This window comes from Gasterosteus aculeatus, chromosome 8 (assembly GCF_964276395.1).
Source record: "Gasterosteus aculeatus chromosome 8, fGasAcu3.hap1.1, whole genome shotgun sequence".
Lineage (NCBI taxonomy): Eukaryota > Metazoa > Chordata > Actinopteri > Perciformes > Gasterosteidae > Gasterosteus > Gasterosteus aculeatus.
Window position 1 is genome coordinate 12,299,336 of NC_135695.1, and position 18,253 is coordinate 12,317,588.

At 42.4% G+C, this 18,253-nt stretch overlaps 2 protein-coding genes across 2 annotated transcripts; one reads left to right on the plus strand and one right to left on the minus strand.

Annotated features, from left to right (window-relative positions):
* The first annotated feature begins 2,185 nt into the window (after positions 1-2,185).
* LOC120823698 (transcription factor JunD-like) lies at positions 2,186-6,412 on the plus strand. Its single transcript, XM_078108229.1, has one exon. The coding sequence runs from the start codon at positions 4,028-4,030 to the stop codon at positions 4,820-4,822; it is 795 nt and encodes a 264-aa protein (XP_077964355.1). The 5' UTR covers positions 2,186-4,027; the 3' UTR covers positions 4,823-6,412.
* A 140-nt stretch (positions 6,413-6,552) lies between these two features.
* rab3ab (RAB3A, member RAS oncogene family, b) lies at positions 6,553-17,323 on the minus strand. Its single transcript, XM_040183913.2, has 5 exons — positions 17,194-17,323; positions 11,776-12,000; positions 10,226-10,344; positions 9,663-9,787; positions 6,553-9,367 (listed from the first exon to the last, which is right to left on the minus strand). Exons 2-5 carry the CDS (start codon positions 11,998-12,000, stop codon positions 9,177-9,179), a joined length of 660 nt encoding a protein of 219 aa, XP_040039847.2. The 5' UTR covers positions 17,194-17,323; the 3' UTR covers positions 6,553-9,176.
* Between the last annotated feature and the right edge of the window lie 930 nt (positions 17,324-18,253).

Here is an 18,253-nt window from a genome sequence, read left to right on the forward strand (position 1 = left end):
GAGCCGCAAAATAAGAATAAATATATACATATTTTCAAAAGACAAATAAAAATATTTAAAGAAATAATAGAAATGGCTCGCAGGCTGTTTCAAACTCAGCAACACACTTCTGTCACAAGACAGAATTTGAGCTCAGTAAGGATGCAGATAAAGAACCAATAGATGTAGAGGTAGCAAATGAATTCAACTGTTTAGGTCTTTGTGTGAAGACTTTAAAAGTCAAATATCAGGCAATATTGGAGTGCAATATTCCAGTATGATAATTGTGTTCCATGTGTAACACGTTATGGAAAAAAATATAAATCAAATAAGCTATCTCTGATGCTTTTGTCTCTTTCACTGCAACAGCTCATGTTTAACCATGAAACCGTGTAGGCCTACTGAGGTTTGTGGACACGAGTGTGTGTTTTACACAAACCAACATTATGCACAATTTGTGTGCATTCCTACGTCATCCATGAATGTGGAACTAGAAACTACGTCAGCTGGTGGAGTTGGTTAGTAGAGCATGTACATGTGTAGCCGTCCCACGCTTGGTACTTACCTTGATTACTATTCATGCTGGATTCATGAGGACACAACTCCACCCTCCCTGCAAAAGCAGGCAAATATTCAACCACAAAACACCTTTGAGGTATTATACAATCTGACCTTTCCTTCAATTGAAATGTAACAATTCACATTTGGGTATTGAATGTTAATTAAAGTGACAGTTGGGCCTTTCTTGAAAAAGACGCTGCTGTTTGGCGCTTTGAGGTCCACAGGCCGAATGCCGTATAGTCACGAGGAGGCAAACATCTCAACACGTGATACCTCCAAAGCTAGGCAACTCCCATCAAAACAATGTTAGAGGAAAAGATGAGTAATGTTTAATATACGGTTTACTGACCCTTTAAGGCTACTTAGTGTTTTAAGAGCTTCTTAACAGTTAAATTGCAGTTTGGGGGAAATGAGGAGTGTGTATGAGACCTGATAGGTTCACATGTTTAAAGAAGACATTCAGTCAGACCACTTGAGTGAGAAAATCAAGTTTTTCAGTCCCCTCATTTGAAGGGTGCTGTACTTCAAGATCAAGATGGTATATGTATATTTAATAGGTGTTCATGTTCTCCGGGTCTCAGCGTGGATTCTCTCAGAGATCAGAGACATGCAGCATCAGTGAGTTGATGACTCCGGCCCCTCTCTCACATATGTGTTTGGGTGGTTCAATACCTGTCTGCACTTGTGTAGACCTACTACGCTCTCTCTTGTGTGACGTCACTGTCTGCTGTCGGGTGGTCTGGTTGGTTTCCACACCTCTTTGGTCCAAAGGGAAACCTACTGACAGAATTCAGCTCACACAGTCAAGCTCCACAGAGGATGAGTCCTGATGAGTTGTTGATCCCTGACTTTCCATCAGTAGTGCCAGGAGCAGGTCAAATGTCACCCATATCAAATGAAATATCTCTGTTGCTCAAAGGGTTAGTGGAATTGCAATCACATTCAAGTTCAAAAGTGCATTTTTCAATTTCAATTTGAACAGAATATTCTTTGATTTTACTAATTGACAATAACACAGATTATGTCAAATTGCATTGATGTGTATATAATTGAGAGGAAATGGTTTTATCTTGCATTAACATCAAGCAAAACAATAACAAATTAATTTGAAATTCAGTGTCATGAAACAAGGTTGTTGTTTAACTCTTTTTAAATGCATTTTTTCAACATTGTTTGACGGTGTTGTATAAACGAAAGACAAAGGGAAATGGCGGTGTGTGAGTTTTTGTCTTACATCCTTTTCCAGCTACCGCCTGCCCTTTTCTTTTCTTTTCTTGACTGCAGGCTCAGCACCCCCACTCTCTCTACACTCAGCTCAGACAAAAATATCTCTCCTCTGTTGGTTTACACCCCCCGCTTCATTTCCGCTACAATGTTCAGAGATCTGACATCACAGGGTCCATCATGTGATCCACCCACAGAGCGCTTTGCAAGGAAAGGATGGGGCCTACCTGTGACGCACACACCTCCTCTGTGTAACCCTTTAAAAGTTGACTGAACCCTGATTGGTAACGAAGGCAATGATTTGGTCACGTCAGGGTTTTTTCCGGCGAAGACGAAAACCCAGAAGCATGCAGTCAAACGTGCACATGGCACATAGAAAGTATTAGTTCAATCTACGACAACTTTGTGTGTATTTGTAGGACACAATAGTGTATGTACAAATATTGTGTTTATTGGAGTCGGAACTGTAAGTATGAACTGACACAAAATTGCCTTCTTAGTGGCAGGAGGGAAAGTCTGGAAAACAACCAAATGTGTCGACCATGAAAAAACAGTTTCCAATATGAGAACTGCAAACCACACTGGCACACAAGATTTACACGCCGTTAGTTTCATTTTTAAAGAAATCCACCTCAAACAGTTGTTGATTTAGACATTACAATTTGGTTTCCAAATGTAAATTTGAAAAAAGAATGTAAAGTGAAATGGGAAAACTTTGAAAATGAAAATGAAATCATCATGTGACTCTTTCATAGGACGGGTGCGTGAGAGCTGATCCAACTTCATCGGAGCAAATGTTGAAATCCGATCAGTTTCAGGTTCAACTTCTGTAAATCATGTTGTGCAGGAATACAACACGTGTGTAGCTGAGGGCATAATAGAGAAGTAAGCCTTTTTCTGAGGAGACATCCACAACTGTTCATGTCTTGCGCAATATTATATTGATAGATAGATATCTTGCAGTTTAGAAATTAGTTTAAATGTAATTTTAAAAAAAAGAATGAAAACATGCTTCCCAATTCTGAACATTCAAGTTTCATAACAATGAACCACTAACATAAACAACTTACGGTTTTAAAGTTTTTGACTCAATCCTGGGCTAAAAATCACAATATATGTTTGTCAGTGTTGTTTTTTGAGTTGACTTTGTGAGTGATGGAACAAAAGGGGTTATCAGATTGTGTTATCCCTGTGCTAAATGTTGCAGTTTTGGGGAAAAACCCACAAAAACAATCTCTCAGCTTGTGGTTAAAAAGGAGAATCAAGCTTCCTTTCGATGGACAAAAAACCACATACTGTGAGAAGACGTTGAATGGTCACATGGACTTCCTGGAAAACAATGGCATTGATTCCCAAACACACTATTTGTGTTAAAGAGCCCACACACTCTCGTTACATACGCACAGGTGTTTCCCCGCATGTTGCCCTTGACTTTTGGACCAATCAGACAAATTGATTGATGTCCCTTTTACCCATTTTACTAGGACCTTGAAGGCAAGGACAACTTAAACCTTGACAAGTATAGCTCAGCCCAACTTCTACCTGACCGGAGGTCTATGAGGCGGAACACTTAAAGTACAAACCATACGCATTATTTCTATATTGATTAGTTAGCTTTTCTGAAGTTATAGCTAATATGTTTGTAGGATAAACTAATAAAATGCTAGATGTGACTTCATACAGACTATCAGAAAATGAAACAAATAAATTAATAGAAATCCAGTAGTAAAAATCGAAACCCTTTATCCTAAATAATAATATACACAGTGTCATATCAATGCATCACATTTTCAAAAAGATGGCTAATGAGACTGTGGATCAGGAGTAACACTACAGTCTCCACCCATAAGAGACTATTTCTATTTCGGTACCACAATGCAGAGAGGAGTGAAACCTCCCTCCCGCCTCCCGCTCTCTGCTCGATTTACCACATTCATTTAATAATATATAAAACAAACAAAAAATCTCGCAAAGACAATTTCCGCCCAGTGCGCGCGCGCCGCGGTGACATAATGGAACGTGCCAGTCTAGAAAAGGCTCGCGGCGGCTCGCGCGCGCGCGCATTTCACTCCGGTCCCGCAGGAGAACAGCCGACTACGTCCCCGCCAAAGTCCTCGACATCATACATTTATCAATTCATCTCGTTTTTTTTCTCCAACCAGGTGTTTTATTCCGTCCCTCCCTTGGAGGTTATGGGCGAGGCGCCGCTGTGAGGCAAGTGCCCGCGTATAGTTACGACTCTTCGTCTCCATTCACGGGGAGAATGATGAAGAAGGACGTTGCCTTGAGCCTGGCGGACGACGACGCAGACCTCAAGCCGCATCTCCGCGACGCCGACAGCCTCCTCGGCTCCCCGGACCTGGGGCTGCTCAAACTGGCCTCCCCGGAGCTGGAGAGGCTCATCGTCCAGTCCAACGGGATGGTCACGACCACCCCGACGAGCCCCCAGTTCCTCTACCCGAAGGCGGTGACGGACGAGCAGGAGTTCGCGGAGGGCTTCGTGAAGGCGCTGGAGGATCTGCACAAGCAGAACCAGCTGAGCGGAGCCGGGCAGGCGGACTTGGAGCTGGGCGTCAATGTGGCCGCGGTCACCGCCGCGGCGGACCTGCCGGTGTACACCAACCTGCACGGCTACGGTGTCCTGGAAGACACCGTCAACTACTCCACGGACGCGTTCCCGCCGCCGCCGCCGGAGCATCACTTGCCGCCGGAGCTGTCGCGCCTCCCGCCGCTGAAGGAAGAGCCGCAGACGGTCCCCGACGTGCAGAGCTTCGGCGAGAGCCCCCCGCTGTCCCCCATCGACGTCGACTCGCCGGAGGACACGAAGGCCGAGAGAAAGAGACTGAGGAACCGGATCGCGGCGTCCAAGTGTCGGATGCGGAAGCTGGAGCGCATCTCCAGGCTGGAGGACAAGGTCAAGTCGCTGAAGAGCCACAACACCGACCTGGCCTCCACGGCGAGCCTGCTGCGGGACCAGGTGGCGCAGCTGAAGCAGAAAGTGCTCAACCACGTCAACAGCGGCTGCCAGGTGCTGCCGCACGAGGTTCAGGTGCACTAGTTCGGGGAGCGGACCTGACGGCGGGCCGCTGACCAGCATATAAGCTCCATGGACTTTGTCAGTGTGTGTGTGTGTGTGTGTGTGTGTGTGTGTGTGTGTGTGTGGGGGGGGGGGGGGGTCAGGCCCACACAGGCTAAATTGTACATACATGATTGAGCGTTCAAATGATTTTGAGCATCAGTAATAGACCAAAAACACAAAATGAAGATGACGAGACTTTTGTTGGACAATTTATTTGGGGAGGAAATATCCAGGATCCACTTTGCCCCACAGGCGCTAATCGTGGATTTATTGCGTCGATGGCGTTTTCCTGTGAGTTAGTTTGATGAGATCCTGTTCTTCCTCGTACATGTGTGCGTGCTGGTGAACGAGGCAGCGTTAAACTGCAGGGTTTCCTCAATGGAATTTGGCTGTGGGCTTTTGCTGATGAAAGAAAAGCTCAACCAAAAGCACTCAATTCTACTTCTTTTCCATGTAAAACCGTTTACAGATTGGTCTCAAACCTGGGGGTCAACACATTTACAACACTTCTACAGTAATATGAACAGGCGTTACATTTGAAATGTAAATGATAATTCACATATATGGACCGTTTACCACTTAGTAGAGAAACTTCTTGAATGTTGCCCACAACTGGTTGTCAAAGGGTCCAGCTATTTAGTGTGTCCCTATTTGAACGTATTCTTGTTTTAATGTGAAAAGTTGTAATTCTTTGTTGCACTGACTATTGCTGTCACCTTTAGCCTGCAGGTGTTTGGATTCATGCCTCTGTGTTCTGAAGTAAATGGTGCCCAGCAATTAACATTGTTTTCTTCATTTTGGGAAAAAAACTCTGCATGCATGTTGGTAAAATCATTGGTTTAAGTCAGTGAACCAGCTGTTGATGGTGGATGGGCCTCGAGGTCCTTTGAAGGCCGTCCACACTGTAACCGTTCGTTTTTAGATTATGTTTCATAAAGATATTCAACTCACTGGGTTCACTGAGAAATCTTTTTTATTTTTTTTTAATTACACATTATTATATACATCAATACAACATATTTTTACCTGGATTGACTTTCATCATGTTCAAAAGAAGTCCATTTGTGGATCTGATGGAGTCAGTGTTGTATAATAACCAGGATTTATGAGGCGAGTGTAGAAATAGACATCGCATCGTCGCCCAGGAGCCTTTCCCCCTCTGCTGGTTCAATGAGGAGTTGCGAATGGTGCCGACCTCACAGCCGGTGGAAATGGCAGTGGAAGCACGTTTTGGATGTCCGGATGCACCTTGAGTAGTTGCAGGATGTCTACGGCAACGTTGGGATCAGTTTGATTGCATATAGAAGTGTGTGTGTGTTTGGATAATGAATGTGTATTATATGACTAATTTATTCTAGTTTCATTGATCTCATCAGATCTCATTATCAAATGCATATGTCTATTTGACAAAATCTCTGCAGAGGTCTTTCAAAAGAGTCAGACAAACCGTAAATACAAATGATTTCCTCCTTTTTGTTAAACGTTATGTTGTGCCCTCCACGTAAGTTGAGCAAGAGACACCGGACCAAAGTTTAACAACATTAGGAAAATAAAAACCTGCAAAATTGACTTTCCTTTGCTATTTTTATTTCAGAATTGGCTGACCTGTTTGAGAGCCAATCCTATACAGTATTTATATAGCATATATTCCAACGGTAGATTTACATCATAAATGTGCAAAGGTACAAAATCATTCAAGAATCAACTGCTTGTTAGTAATTCCGTTTATTGTTTTACCACAAAGTACAATTAAAAACATCCACAGCATTTCCTCTCCTCGTAATGGCCCAAACTGAGGAGCGAGTGTAGAGGCAGTGACACGAGACCATAAAGTACATGTTCCTGCGTGCTAGTAGAAGATCTAAAGTCGGCAACTTCTACCAAGCTTGATGGCATTTCTTTTCAGTGAAGAGACTGTGGTGTGTATTGCTTTTGTAACAGAGTGACACATTCATTCACAAGCAGGCCTAGTAATGAATGCAGATGCAGTACAACGGGGCTCTTTTAGGGGAAGGTTTCAGGTCTTTACTGCGCTTTTTTTCTTCTTCGATACAACACAATCCACACGTTTGACTCGAAGAAACAGTATTTACAATTCTGGTTTATATAGAGAGGAAGACATATAGGAAAGGAGAACAGCTTAATAGTCACAACCAGTAAGAAGTAAAATATACTCAGGATCAAAATGAGCTCTCAGGTTTGTCATAATCACTTCTTTTCTTATAATAATCCGTTTTCTAACAATGGTCTCATCTTTTCAAACTTGAGTGAGTGGCCCATCCGATCTCGGGTTTGTGTGCCATTCATATACTCTCAAAATAAATAGTTTCTCAATCCAATTTGCTTTGATCACACAGAATAAGACTCCATAATGATACGGTGGTAAAGTGCTTTACACTATCCTCTCTCTTGTCATCTGTTTTATTACAGTTTTAAACTTTGCCACACTGCTTAATGTGGCGTCAACTACCAAAACAGTGAGCCTCCTCTACAGCGATCTTTGGCAAATGGAAAAGAAGGAGCACCCAGCAGACCAGTTATAACTTGGGACACTGTATTAAGACAGGAAAACAAATGCGTTCAGATGGCTTTGCCTAGACCTAGTGAAACTACGTATACTCAAAAAACAGCTGTTAGCTGATATGTTACGTTGGAACCAAGAACACCTCTGAACCAAATGTTTAATTCCTGCATTGACTTGAAACAAGTGTTAAAAACCAGCATTAAACAGCCTCCATGTCCATACTGCACCTGAAGACCGAGACAATATCCTACACAGACAAACCGACTCTAATACTGATTCTGAGGGAGTTACTTGCCTACTGTTGGGCTGTTTGTCGCTAGGCAACGAAACACCAAATCGCTGAGTGTTGGTGGTACAGCACACATTGTCCTTTTCTCTCCTGATGTGTCCTTTCAGTCTCAAGGGTCAAATATCAGATCAAGGCAAAATGACGTAAAAATCCTCAAGCAAAACAATATGTTTGCACCTTCCAAACCGGTTCCATCACGTCCTAGAAGATGAGGACCTTTTACACGAAACGTTTCTATTTCATAAGCACAAACTGTACACAGTAAATGCTTTTCAGATGCCCTTAAATCAGTTGGAATCCACAGAGTGGATTTGAAAGATGAAAAAACATGTTGGTAATTTTGTAACATCTAGATTAAACTACATAACTGTATTTTCTAAGCACAGTTTGGATTTCTGACATCTCTGAAGGGCAGCATAGGACAAAACCGACAGGGAAATGAAACAACTCATGGAGGAGCTCGCGAGGATTAAAAACAATTCCACACATCATCCAAACAAACCCAAACAAACCCAACAACATGGACGTCTTATATTTGATACTGTCCTCATAGAACTTCATCATTTTAAAATGAATTCAAAGGAATGCATACCTGTAGATATAAATATATATATATATATATATATATATATATATATATACATATATATGTATATATATACACATATATATATATACACATATATATACATACACACATATATATATATGTGTATATATATAGGTGTATTTCTATATATATATTGCACAACATTTATATGTACATTTTAAATAAATATAATTAAATAAAAGTTGTCTCTAAATAAAAATTTTGCTACTTTTACGTAGCTCTATCTTGTTCATATTTCCCACACCCAGAATTGAAAGAATAAAGGGAGCATTATAATAAAAAAACATGTAAAAAAAAGGCCAAATGAAAATGCTCAGATGTTAATGAAAACCAAACACTTGATAACACCTGAACCATCCATGTTTAGATACCAGACAACGTATGAAACACAGATTCATGTATGTTGGATTCCGTCCTATTCTAAATCCTAAACGAAACAAAGTTAGTTTGGAACAGATTTCACCAGGATCAGCCCTGCCAAGTTAACTCCTCTGTGGTCTTCCTCGACACCGTATCCAAGGCTGACGTCGTACCAAGACATTTGACTGACATGAAACCGAGTACTGTAAACATCGGAAGGATTTAAATGGCACTCTCAGGACAAATGCCGTCAAATCCTTCTTGGAAAACCACACTGAGGAACCAGGAGACAACAAATGATGGGTCGGGGACCTTCAGAAACCTGGTTCACAAAGAGCCTGAAACACATTTAGCTCTCTTGTGAGAGCATTTCAGACCCTTTTCAACCCGGCTCTGGTGCCCCTCAGTCAACCATACTGGGTTACAGAAAGAAGCAGGAAAGTGAGTGTAAGGGTGATGGGGAGCATTTGACCCGAGGCCCTGGGGTCCAGCTGAGGGATGGCAAAGAGCAAGAGGGAGAAAAAGGGGTTTGAGGGGGGGGGGGTCAGATTTAACATGCACAGTCCTGGTGAGGCGGAGCTGGCTGCTCTGTCAGCTGGGGCCCCTGTTTGGCCCCTGTGACGGCGGGATCTCCGGCGTCCAGGCTCTCCGACATCTTTTCGCAGATGATGTCCACCAGGCGCTCAAAGGTCTGCTTCACGTTGATGTTGTCCTTGGCGCTGGCCTCGAAGAACTCGAAACCTGACGAGGAAACGGGGGTTGTGGGAGGAGGTCAGAGGGGGTTTATTGAGGATGTGGTCCTCGCCGCAACTGCATAATATTAATGTGTGGCGAAGTAGCTCAGGGCGCAGCTGGTAAAAAGCAGCTGCGACCACGCTAACAGCTTCTTATCCAGGTCGGCATGTTCCTAAAAATCCGTGGTTCTAAAACGATTCATCTCAATCACTCTGGTGAACCCCTGACTAGTGAGACCTTTCCGCCAGTCCGTTGAATCATTTACCACGCAGCGAGTCGCAGAGGAGTGCGTATCACTCACCGAGGTGCTCAGACAGCTGCCGGCCTCTATCTCCGCCCACCACTCGCTCGTCCTCCATGTCGCACTTGTTCCCGACCAGCAGCACCTGGGCGTTGTCCCACGAGTATGTCTTGATCTGAGTCGACCTGGGAACCAGCACACCGTCGGCAGTGAGGGAGGAAGCTGAGATCACGGCGCAGGCTGAATGTGTCCCGATGCGGGTTTTTTCAGTCAGTAGGCCACACGGGGTCTCGAAAACCAAGTCGTTGGTCACATTAATTTGAGCATAGTTACAAAATCAGAGTGTGATTAATATCATCAAGCTGTAAAAATGAAACCTATTTTTTAACATATTGTAATAAGATATTTCTTGAAGGTCAAATTAAAAGACACACACAGTGTAACTGAGACTTGAAAGGGATCAAGTGCTCAGTCCATTTATCTGCAGTATCTCCTTATCTATTTCCTGACTAGCTATCCCACCTAATCCATCCTCAACGCAGGACTCCCTCCCACAGGTAAAACTCAATGGTATCACTTCACACTACATTCATGCAACGCCCCCTTCTAAGCCAAACACGTACCAGTCCTGGACGGCACTGAAGGACTCCTCGTTGGTGATGTCGTACATGAGGATGAAGCCCATGGCTCCCCGGTAGTAGGCTGTGGTGATGGTGCGGTAACGCTCCTGCCCCGCCGTGTCCTGGGAAGAAAATAAACACAGCAGCAGCAAGCTTTTATTAAATCGCACAGAATCCTTTTCAGTGTGATTTCCGACCGACTGCTCGGGATACACTTTTAAGTGCTTGCTTCTCTCCAACACAGACAATAATTCTCTAGTTTTTTATTCTAAAGTTGAAAAGTTGAAAACAGAGACATGACACAGAATAAGATAATGTTAACCGTGTGTACATTATTCAAATGAAATATCTCCATGTGTTTCTATCGGACCTTTGAGAGCCCCAGCACACAGAGCAGCAGGCAGATACAAGTTATTTCAGTGTGAACAGTAACTTTATATATGCCATAAAAACAGGCTTCACGGCTGTTGTAGAGCTGCTGACCACAAACAACAGGCTAATCGTGAAGAGTCGTGAACACCAATCTTGTATCCTGCATTCAAGATTTACTATCCTGATGAAACTTTAAGTGCACAAATAAACGACTAAACAAATAAAAAACACACACGAACAACCCGTGACAAAACTTAAGCCTGAAGAAAGTCCAAACATCCAAAGTGTGGTAGAAACTGATAACTGTTCCCGTTATGAGTGCTTCTATAGTTATGAGTAATGATGGTGTGCATGGAGCCAAAGAGTGTGCAGAGCTATGAAAAAAAGGACACGTTGCCCAGTCTTCAGCACGAGCTACAGTAAAAATAGTGAATGTGAATATGGTTTTATTCACTGTTCCACATGTCAACAGTCGCACACCACACTGCGGCATAAATCTATGGGATTAACTGCACACTGTGAAATAAACGCATGTACAGAATACTGAATGTTGACATTTGAGCTACTGATTCAATCCATTTTCATGTTTACTCGACAGCAGTCTCAGCTAACAGAAGTGAGAGGTGGGGGTTGGGGATTTTTCAAGTCGGGGGGAGGGAGGTGGGGGTGGCGGCTGGGGGGCGAGGGGGGCATCTACACGGTGAAATGTGTGGTGGTGGGGGAGGGGAGAGCAGCACCCAGTCATCCACTTCTCGTGCTCTGATTGGCCATTGGTGTCTCCGCTACCAGAGGCAAGACCTGGCAAGGGCTGACAACAGAGACGGCTACACACACACACACACACACACACACACACACACACACACAGTGCTCTGCTGAATAAAAGTGTAAATGATGTAATACTGTGCACTTTTCTATTATTGTGTTTACTGCCTGAGGTCTCAGGAAACAACTCAGTTATGATGCAGCAAACACGCCACCCTGTTTGTTCTGCAGCATCGCTGTAAACTGAGGGTTTTGGTTATTACTTCCATTGAATTCTACTGGTTTCTACTCATCCACCGGTCAGCTGAGAGAACGCCCTTGTGTGCAGATATGTGTATTTTTACTGCTATCTGAGGGCAGCAATAAAACTCCCAATTACTGGAGCTCTTGAAATGTGAAATGGAGAAAATTCTTACCCAGATCTGTAATTTGATCCTCTTGTCATTCCTGTAGATGGTTTTCACCTTGAAGTCAATGCCCACCGTACTGACAAAGGCCGGTGTGAAGGAGTCGTCGGCGTAGCGGAACAAGAAGGATGTTTTGCCCACACTGCTGTTGCCGATGATGAGGATCTTGAACATGTAGTCAAAGTTCTGGTCCGAAGACTCCTTCTGCCCGTAGGTTGCTGTTGCGGAGGCCATCTGTGGACGGAGCGGCAGGAGAACACCAAACTTAACGTGGAAATGTCATCTGTAACATTATTCCTTCCTCGGTGGACGAGGCCATGAGAAATTACATCTCTCTTACTGCTGAGTGTTTTACAGTGACTCCATGGCAAGTCCTCTCGTTCATTTCTATATTTCTATTGCACAATATTAAGGATTTATCTTTTTTCCTGCATAAAAACGCATTTAATGAGTGTTAAGACAAAAGATGAGTTTCTGTCAGCATATAGACTCAGTGTAACTGGGATTAACTAGACAGGCTTAAACATTTTTACCATGGTAATTAATCAAAACAGATGAATTTGTTTTGGCAGAAAGGGTGGAGGCAGACTTGTGCTATAACATGATCTTGGTCCGTACCAGCCACTACTAAGGATTATCTTAGGCTCGTGTCTGACAAACGTCGATGGCTCCTTGATGGCGGTGTGATACTTGCAGCTGAAGTTACAGACCTGAAAAGAAGTTTAGTCGTTCATCTACACGAAGGATGACACCCCTGAGAAGTTATTAAATGACAGCAGGAACCTACTGTCTGTGTGTGACCTACGCACTCATCCATGAAATGCCCTCTCTTTCCTGGGGGACTACGTTCTGTGTCTGATTAAAGTGTTTGACGTTTCAGAACTTTGCAGTGTTTGCTTATGTTGGTTTTGTTCTCACTTCAGATCCCAGATCTGAGAAAAACTATATTCAAATATCAGAATAACAACCACATTAATAAATACCCCAAATTCCCCTTTAACTGTCCGTACATTAATAAACCCTGAACCGGCTAAAGTAATGCTGAAAAAGTTCTAGTAACGGTCGGACAAAGTCATACTGGCCGCTTCATTCCGACTTCGGAAGAAACACCATCGGCGACACGGCTGAGACTTGCAACATTTGCTGGGATGCAACCGTGCTACCTACCAGTGGGGCTACAAGACGGCTAAAAGGATTCAGGAAACCATTCTGCCTCTTGAGAACACAGTGAGTCGGGCCCAGAGGCCTCAGCGTCGCGGCGCCCGGCTCTAAATTTAGACTGTTATCTCCCCTCGACTGCAGTGGAACACGAGAACTCTCAGGGAATAAAGCACGAACAAAACAACTGCACCGTCCTCAGAGCTGCCGCCGATCGGTTTACATGAAGGAACACAGAGATCCTTGTTGAATAATGAAGAACCACCGACCCTTCCTCCAGACACTGAAGCAAAAGAGATGTCAGGTGGAGGCGTCCTCAAAGCGGCTTCATGCAACACAACCTGAGTTCAAACAAGAAGCTGAAGTAAAAAACAATAAAGAAACCTGTGATTACCCAAAGTAACGTTTTAATACATTCTGGTCTAACTTATAATTGATAATAATTGGACATCTGATAAAACGCCGCAGCATTGATTTATATCTTGTTAAAGTAAACTGCAGCTTTGATTGTGACGTCAATAATTTCTCAAGAATAACTTGAGCTCCTGCATAGATTTCAGTTTCCACCTCAAATACCAAAGACGAAATCTGGGGAATAAAGGGACCTCATAAATAAACCTAAATCAATTGTACAACTCTAAAATAATAATACAGTAGAAAAGTAAAATATGACTTCAAATTGCATAGTTCTAAAAATGTATTTTGTCTGAATTTCTGAATATATTTGCGGGGTTTTTCAAAAAGTGTTTTTTGAAAAACCCTGTAGGACAGCACAACATACTGTGCAATTTTGTTTTGACAGTTTGATATTTTTTTCAGCACAATGCATCAATATCATTATGTCTGTTTATATGCATGGAAATGTGTTTCCATCCCAGACATTTCCAACAAGCCACAGCTCCCACAGACACGTGCGGAAACTACTTCGAGGACTCAGCGTTGTGACATCGCTAAACTCAATTGTCATCCAATCAAGTCGGCTGAAAATCAGAGTCTCTGCAGTGAAGTCGCCTGCAGTGTGACTCACCGAGGGTAAGAGAGGGGAATCCACAGCAGCTACAGCGAAAGGAAACACACACACACACAGAGCAGGAAGCAGACGAGCTTTCTTTGGATGTGTTCACACCAGCCGTGACACCAAATCTGACCAGGATCACTAAGTGTTCCTCGCATCCGACCTCATTGGTGGTATTGTTCCTGTTCCGATCAAGATACTCAACGTTTCGTGGTAGTTTACTGCTACAGTTGCCGTTTCCAGGACCATGATGACACACTAACACCCACACAGACACGCACATTGTATTCCTTCTCTGGCTAAGGACAAATCTACTGGAAGTGAGATCACACCTGATCACAGCAGGGGTTTGGTATTCGATTTCGTCTTTGGCCAGTCTTATTAAAAATGTATGTGCTTGTGTTACGGTCGCACCAGTTTCCACTCAGCTCAGTAGATTATTCAGCCCATGCGCTTTTTCAGATGTGTCAGCGATTTTATAGTTTTAGCACATTAGGCAAAACATCCTATCATGAACTGTTCGGTATTTTTCACCGATCCTTGTTCCACCATGACTAAGAGTTTCTGTGCTGTGTGACGGCATCATCCAGCTCTCTTCCAACCCTTTCACCAAAAGCCAGCAGCTGAATGGATTCACTGCTGAGTGCTGCTGCGGCCAGCTAGTCAGGCTCATTTAATCAGCAGTGGCTGGCTTTCTGCAGACTGGCAGCTGATCCTGAGCTGATCCCAGATCCTCCCAACACCCTCCTGCTTAAAGACAGTTAATGAGGAACGACTGATCGATGCGCCTTCCCCTCCGCAAGGTAACGAAAACACTCAAAGAGATTAAAACATTTTATAGTGATGGTAAAAGATACTTTAGCTCCACTTTGATCAGCAACAAAATGAAAGCACCCATCCTATAATAAAAATCAAATATTGTTATTTACTACTGTTACTTTCTATAAACTCTAACTAGGAATCCCAACCAGGTCGAGGATTAGAACCAGCAGGACTGTACAGAGACAAATGCGTGTCTGCCCAAAAATTGAAATAGGCAAACTCAAAATATGCTGTATTAGAAAAAATGACATCACCTGACTTAAATTCATCACCACTTCACCAGGCAGCCGTGTGGGTGAAGCAAAAATGAACAACGTGCTACAAAAGAGAAGATGCAGTGGTTTTTAATACAGCTGCTGTTCTGCTCCCTGCTTGCTCAAGACAGCATTTACCCCCTATTCCTCCAACCACGTGACCCCTTTTCTAGGAGGAGTGGTGATGCAGATGAGAGGCGGGGAAGCTAAAAATAGCTTTTTTTCTTCCTCTTTTCCTTTTTTTCTCTCCAACGCAAACCGAAGGCCGAGAGGAGGGAGCAGCCAGGATGTGGGGGATGTATTTGGGTTTTTGCAGGTGAATCCAGGACGTTGTGGATTAAACGTGTCAGATGGTAATCCAGGATATACTTCATAGATATTAGCCTTTTATTTAACATTGTCCTCTTTTTAAAAAACTTTTCTAGATGTTGATTGAAAACGTAAAGCCTGGAAGGTGAAACCTTTTTTCCCCACTCTGTTAATATGTTAAGGCTTGTTTGGGCCAGTGTGACATTTATTACTGTACTATGGTTTTAATCATAGTAAGAGCTTCACCAGCTACAATGACTTTTACAACTTTGGCCTGAATACTGTTGATAGCTAATATCTGCCCTATATTTAACCAATTTCATGTCTCCCTTTCGGATATTTGTTTGTTTCTATCTGCCTCTGAAGACAATCATCCAATCTGACTGGGAAGTTCAACCAATTATTTCAATGGCTACAGTTCTTCAAGGTATATGAAACGTCTTAATAAAACAACTCGAATGTTTTAGTCCGTTTTTGTGGTCAGTCAAGACTCAACTGCCTGAAAACTTAATAAAAGCTCATGAACATAAGAATCTGAGCGTGGTTGTACGGCAGCAGCGTTTTTATAACAGGCAACATCGTTGTGTGTTTCCCAGGAGTGTTTTCTTCATATCTCACTGCTGTAACTTTCCTGTCTGCAGAATAAGTGCAAATGTGAACAGCAGACCGCCGGCTCACATTCAGACTGTTTCAAACACCTCTTAGCCACCCTTACAAGTTAAATATAACCTGCCAGTAGAATTTTAGTCTGCACCTTGTATTGTCCTTTACATTGATTTATTTTAATAATTGACAGGGCTGAATCAACCATTTTTGATACTAACGCTTTGAAACTAGTGGGGATGAAAGCCAATACATCTTCTATCGGTCTCTGTCTCGGCCCTGCACAAATGCACATTTACACACACACACACACACACACACACACACACACACACACACACACACACACACACACACACACACACACACACACATGTTTTTGTACATGCTGTCATTATTTGTTAATGCAGCCTACATTTAGGAAACTGGGAGCGTTTGTTCTCCCCCCTCTATATGTGCAGTAGGCACACAGCTATGTGTGTACATAGGCACACCCAATTCATATTTTTAGTTTGAATATGCCATTCAACTTATATCCGGCTTCTCCGTTTTCCTTTATTCTGTAATGAAATGAGGTGTTGCAGTATGGGAAGCTCTCACATGCACATCATATGAGGGCACTAGGCAAGATCTGATTGGTTTAGGACCAAATGCCTCATCCTACACCAGTTCTCCATATGGCTCAACGTTTTATATATAAAACTACAATTATATTGCTGTAATCCATCATATATTCAAACAAATAGTGAGTAGATGATACTCTATGCGTATGCAGGTTATATATTGGTAGTAATTGTTGAAATATTATTAGAAAAGGACAGATTTTACATACGCAGGACAACAATTATTTTTAATGACTGTCACATGTATGTGAACAAAATGAAGGTGTTTGAATTAAATCATATTGTTGCTTCCTCAGACACATTTTCCGTTAACATTAACCTATCGGACGGTGTGAAACGCCTTTTCCTGCAGGACAGGCCGCTGGTCAAACCGAGATGCACTCAGCAAATTACCCGCCTCAGATCCATCCTAACAGATTACACGGTTAAATGTGTCTTCCACGCATCTACGAAGGTTTAATGGTTTTCACATTGAAAACAGCTGTTCTACAGTGAGCGTCGTATACATCAAAGGTTCTTTAATGCGAAATAATTCCCCACGTATGCAAACATAAGCGCTCACAAACAATACGTAACCGGCTAATTTAGATTGACATGTTACGTGTTTGTCAATGCGGCACATTAATAGAGACAGCAATCTCACCTTTATAGATCTCTATCCGGTTGCTATCCACACCGTTCAGCACCAGCAGAAACACCACCACTGTCAAGTCAGAAAGTACGTACAAGAGACAATATCCGGCTTCAAATTACAGAATAAAGGCCGTTGAAACTAGCTTCCCTGTTAGTGCTCAAAATTAATGCGACAACTGCAATTGCTTAAAAATAAACGCATCCATACGAATAGACGCCCTAAAAAAACAACAAAGAAGACCACAACACACATCAAATTGATTATTTTAACTATCAGTTTTGATTTGTACATTTCTAGTAAACTTCTATTAATGTCCTAAAGACAATCAGGCAATAGTAAACTCATTAATTTCCACACCACCAGATTCCTTCATTTTAGTCTTCAGATCAAACAAACGCTGACAACTCTGGTGTAATGTTCATATGTTAGAAGCAACCTCAACGTGAAAAATCCAATGATATAACTTGAATTTACGTTGAAAGAAAAAACAACTTCCGGTCTTTCTGTTACTACTTTCCTCAGCCAGAAACAACGGTAAAATGAATGACAGGTGGGCGGGACCGTGGTCAAGATTGACAGCCTATCTGACGAGTCCAGAGCCGCGGCGTAACACCTTAAACTGAAACCCTCAAACATGGTCCACCTGTTATTCATTATTGATAAGCGCTGCTGGAGAGTGAATTATTTATTGGCAGGTCATGACTAACCACTGCTGCCTTTTCTAACTATTATCATCACACAATGGTAATGATGGTCATTTAAAAAATGATCACTGCAGAAACTTAATGTGATATGTTAATGTGATAACGAACACCATACTAATACAATATGGTTTGGAATAAGTCCTTCAAACTCTATTAATATGAATACGTCCACAATAAAGTTGATCTGTAAAGCAACATGACAAATATGATAAGTTCCGAGTTTTATCGTAAATACATTTAAGAATAGGATGATAATGGTAATTTTGGTGCTGACCTTTGAGATAAGGTTAAGTTAAATTTGTTCACTATGAAGAATCACAATACTTTGGAGAGAAAACATAAAAAATAAGATGACCTGCAATAAG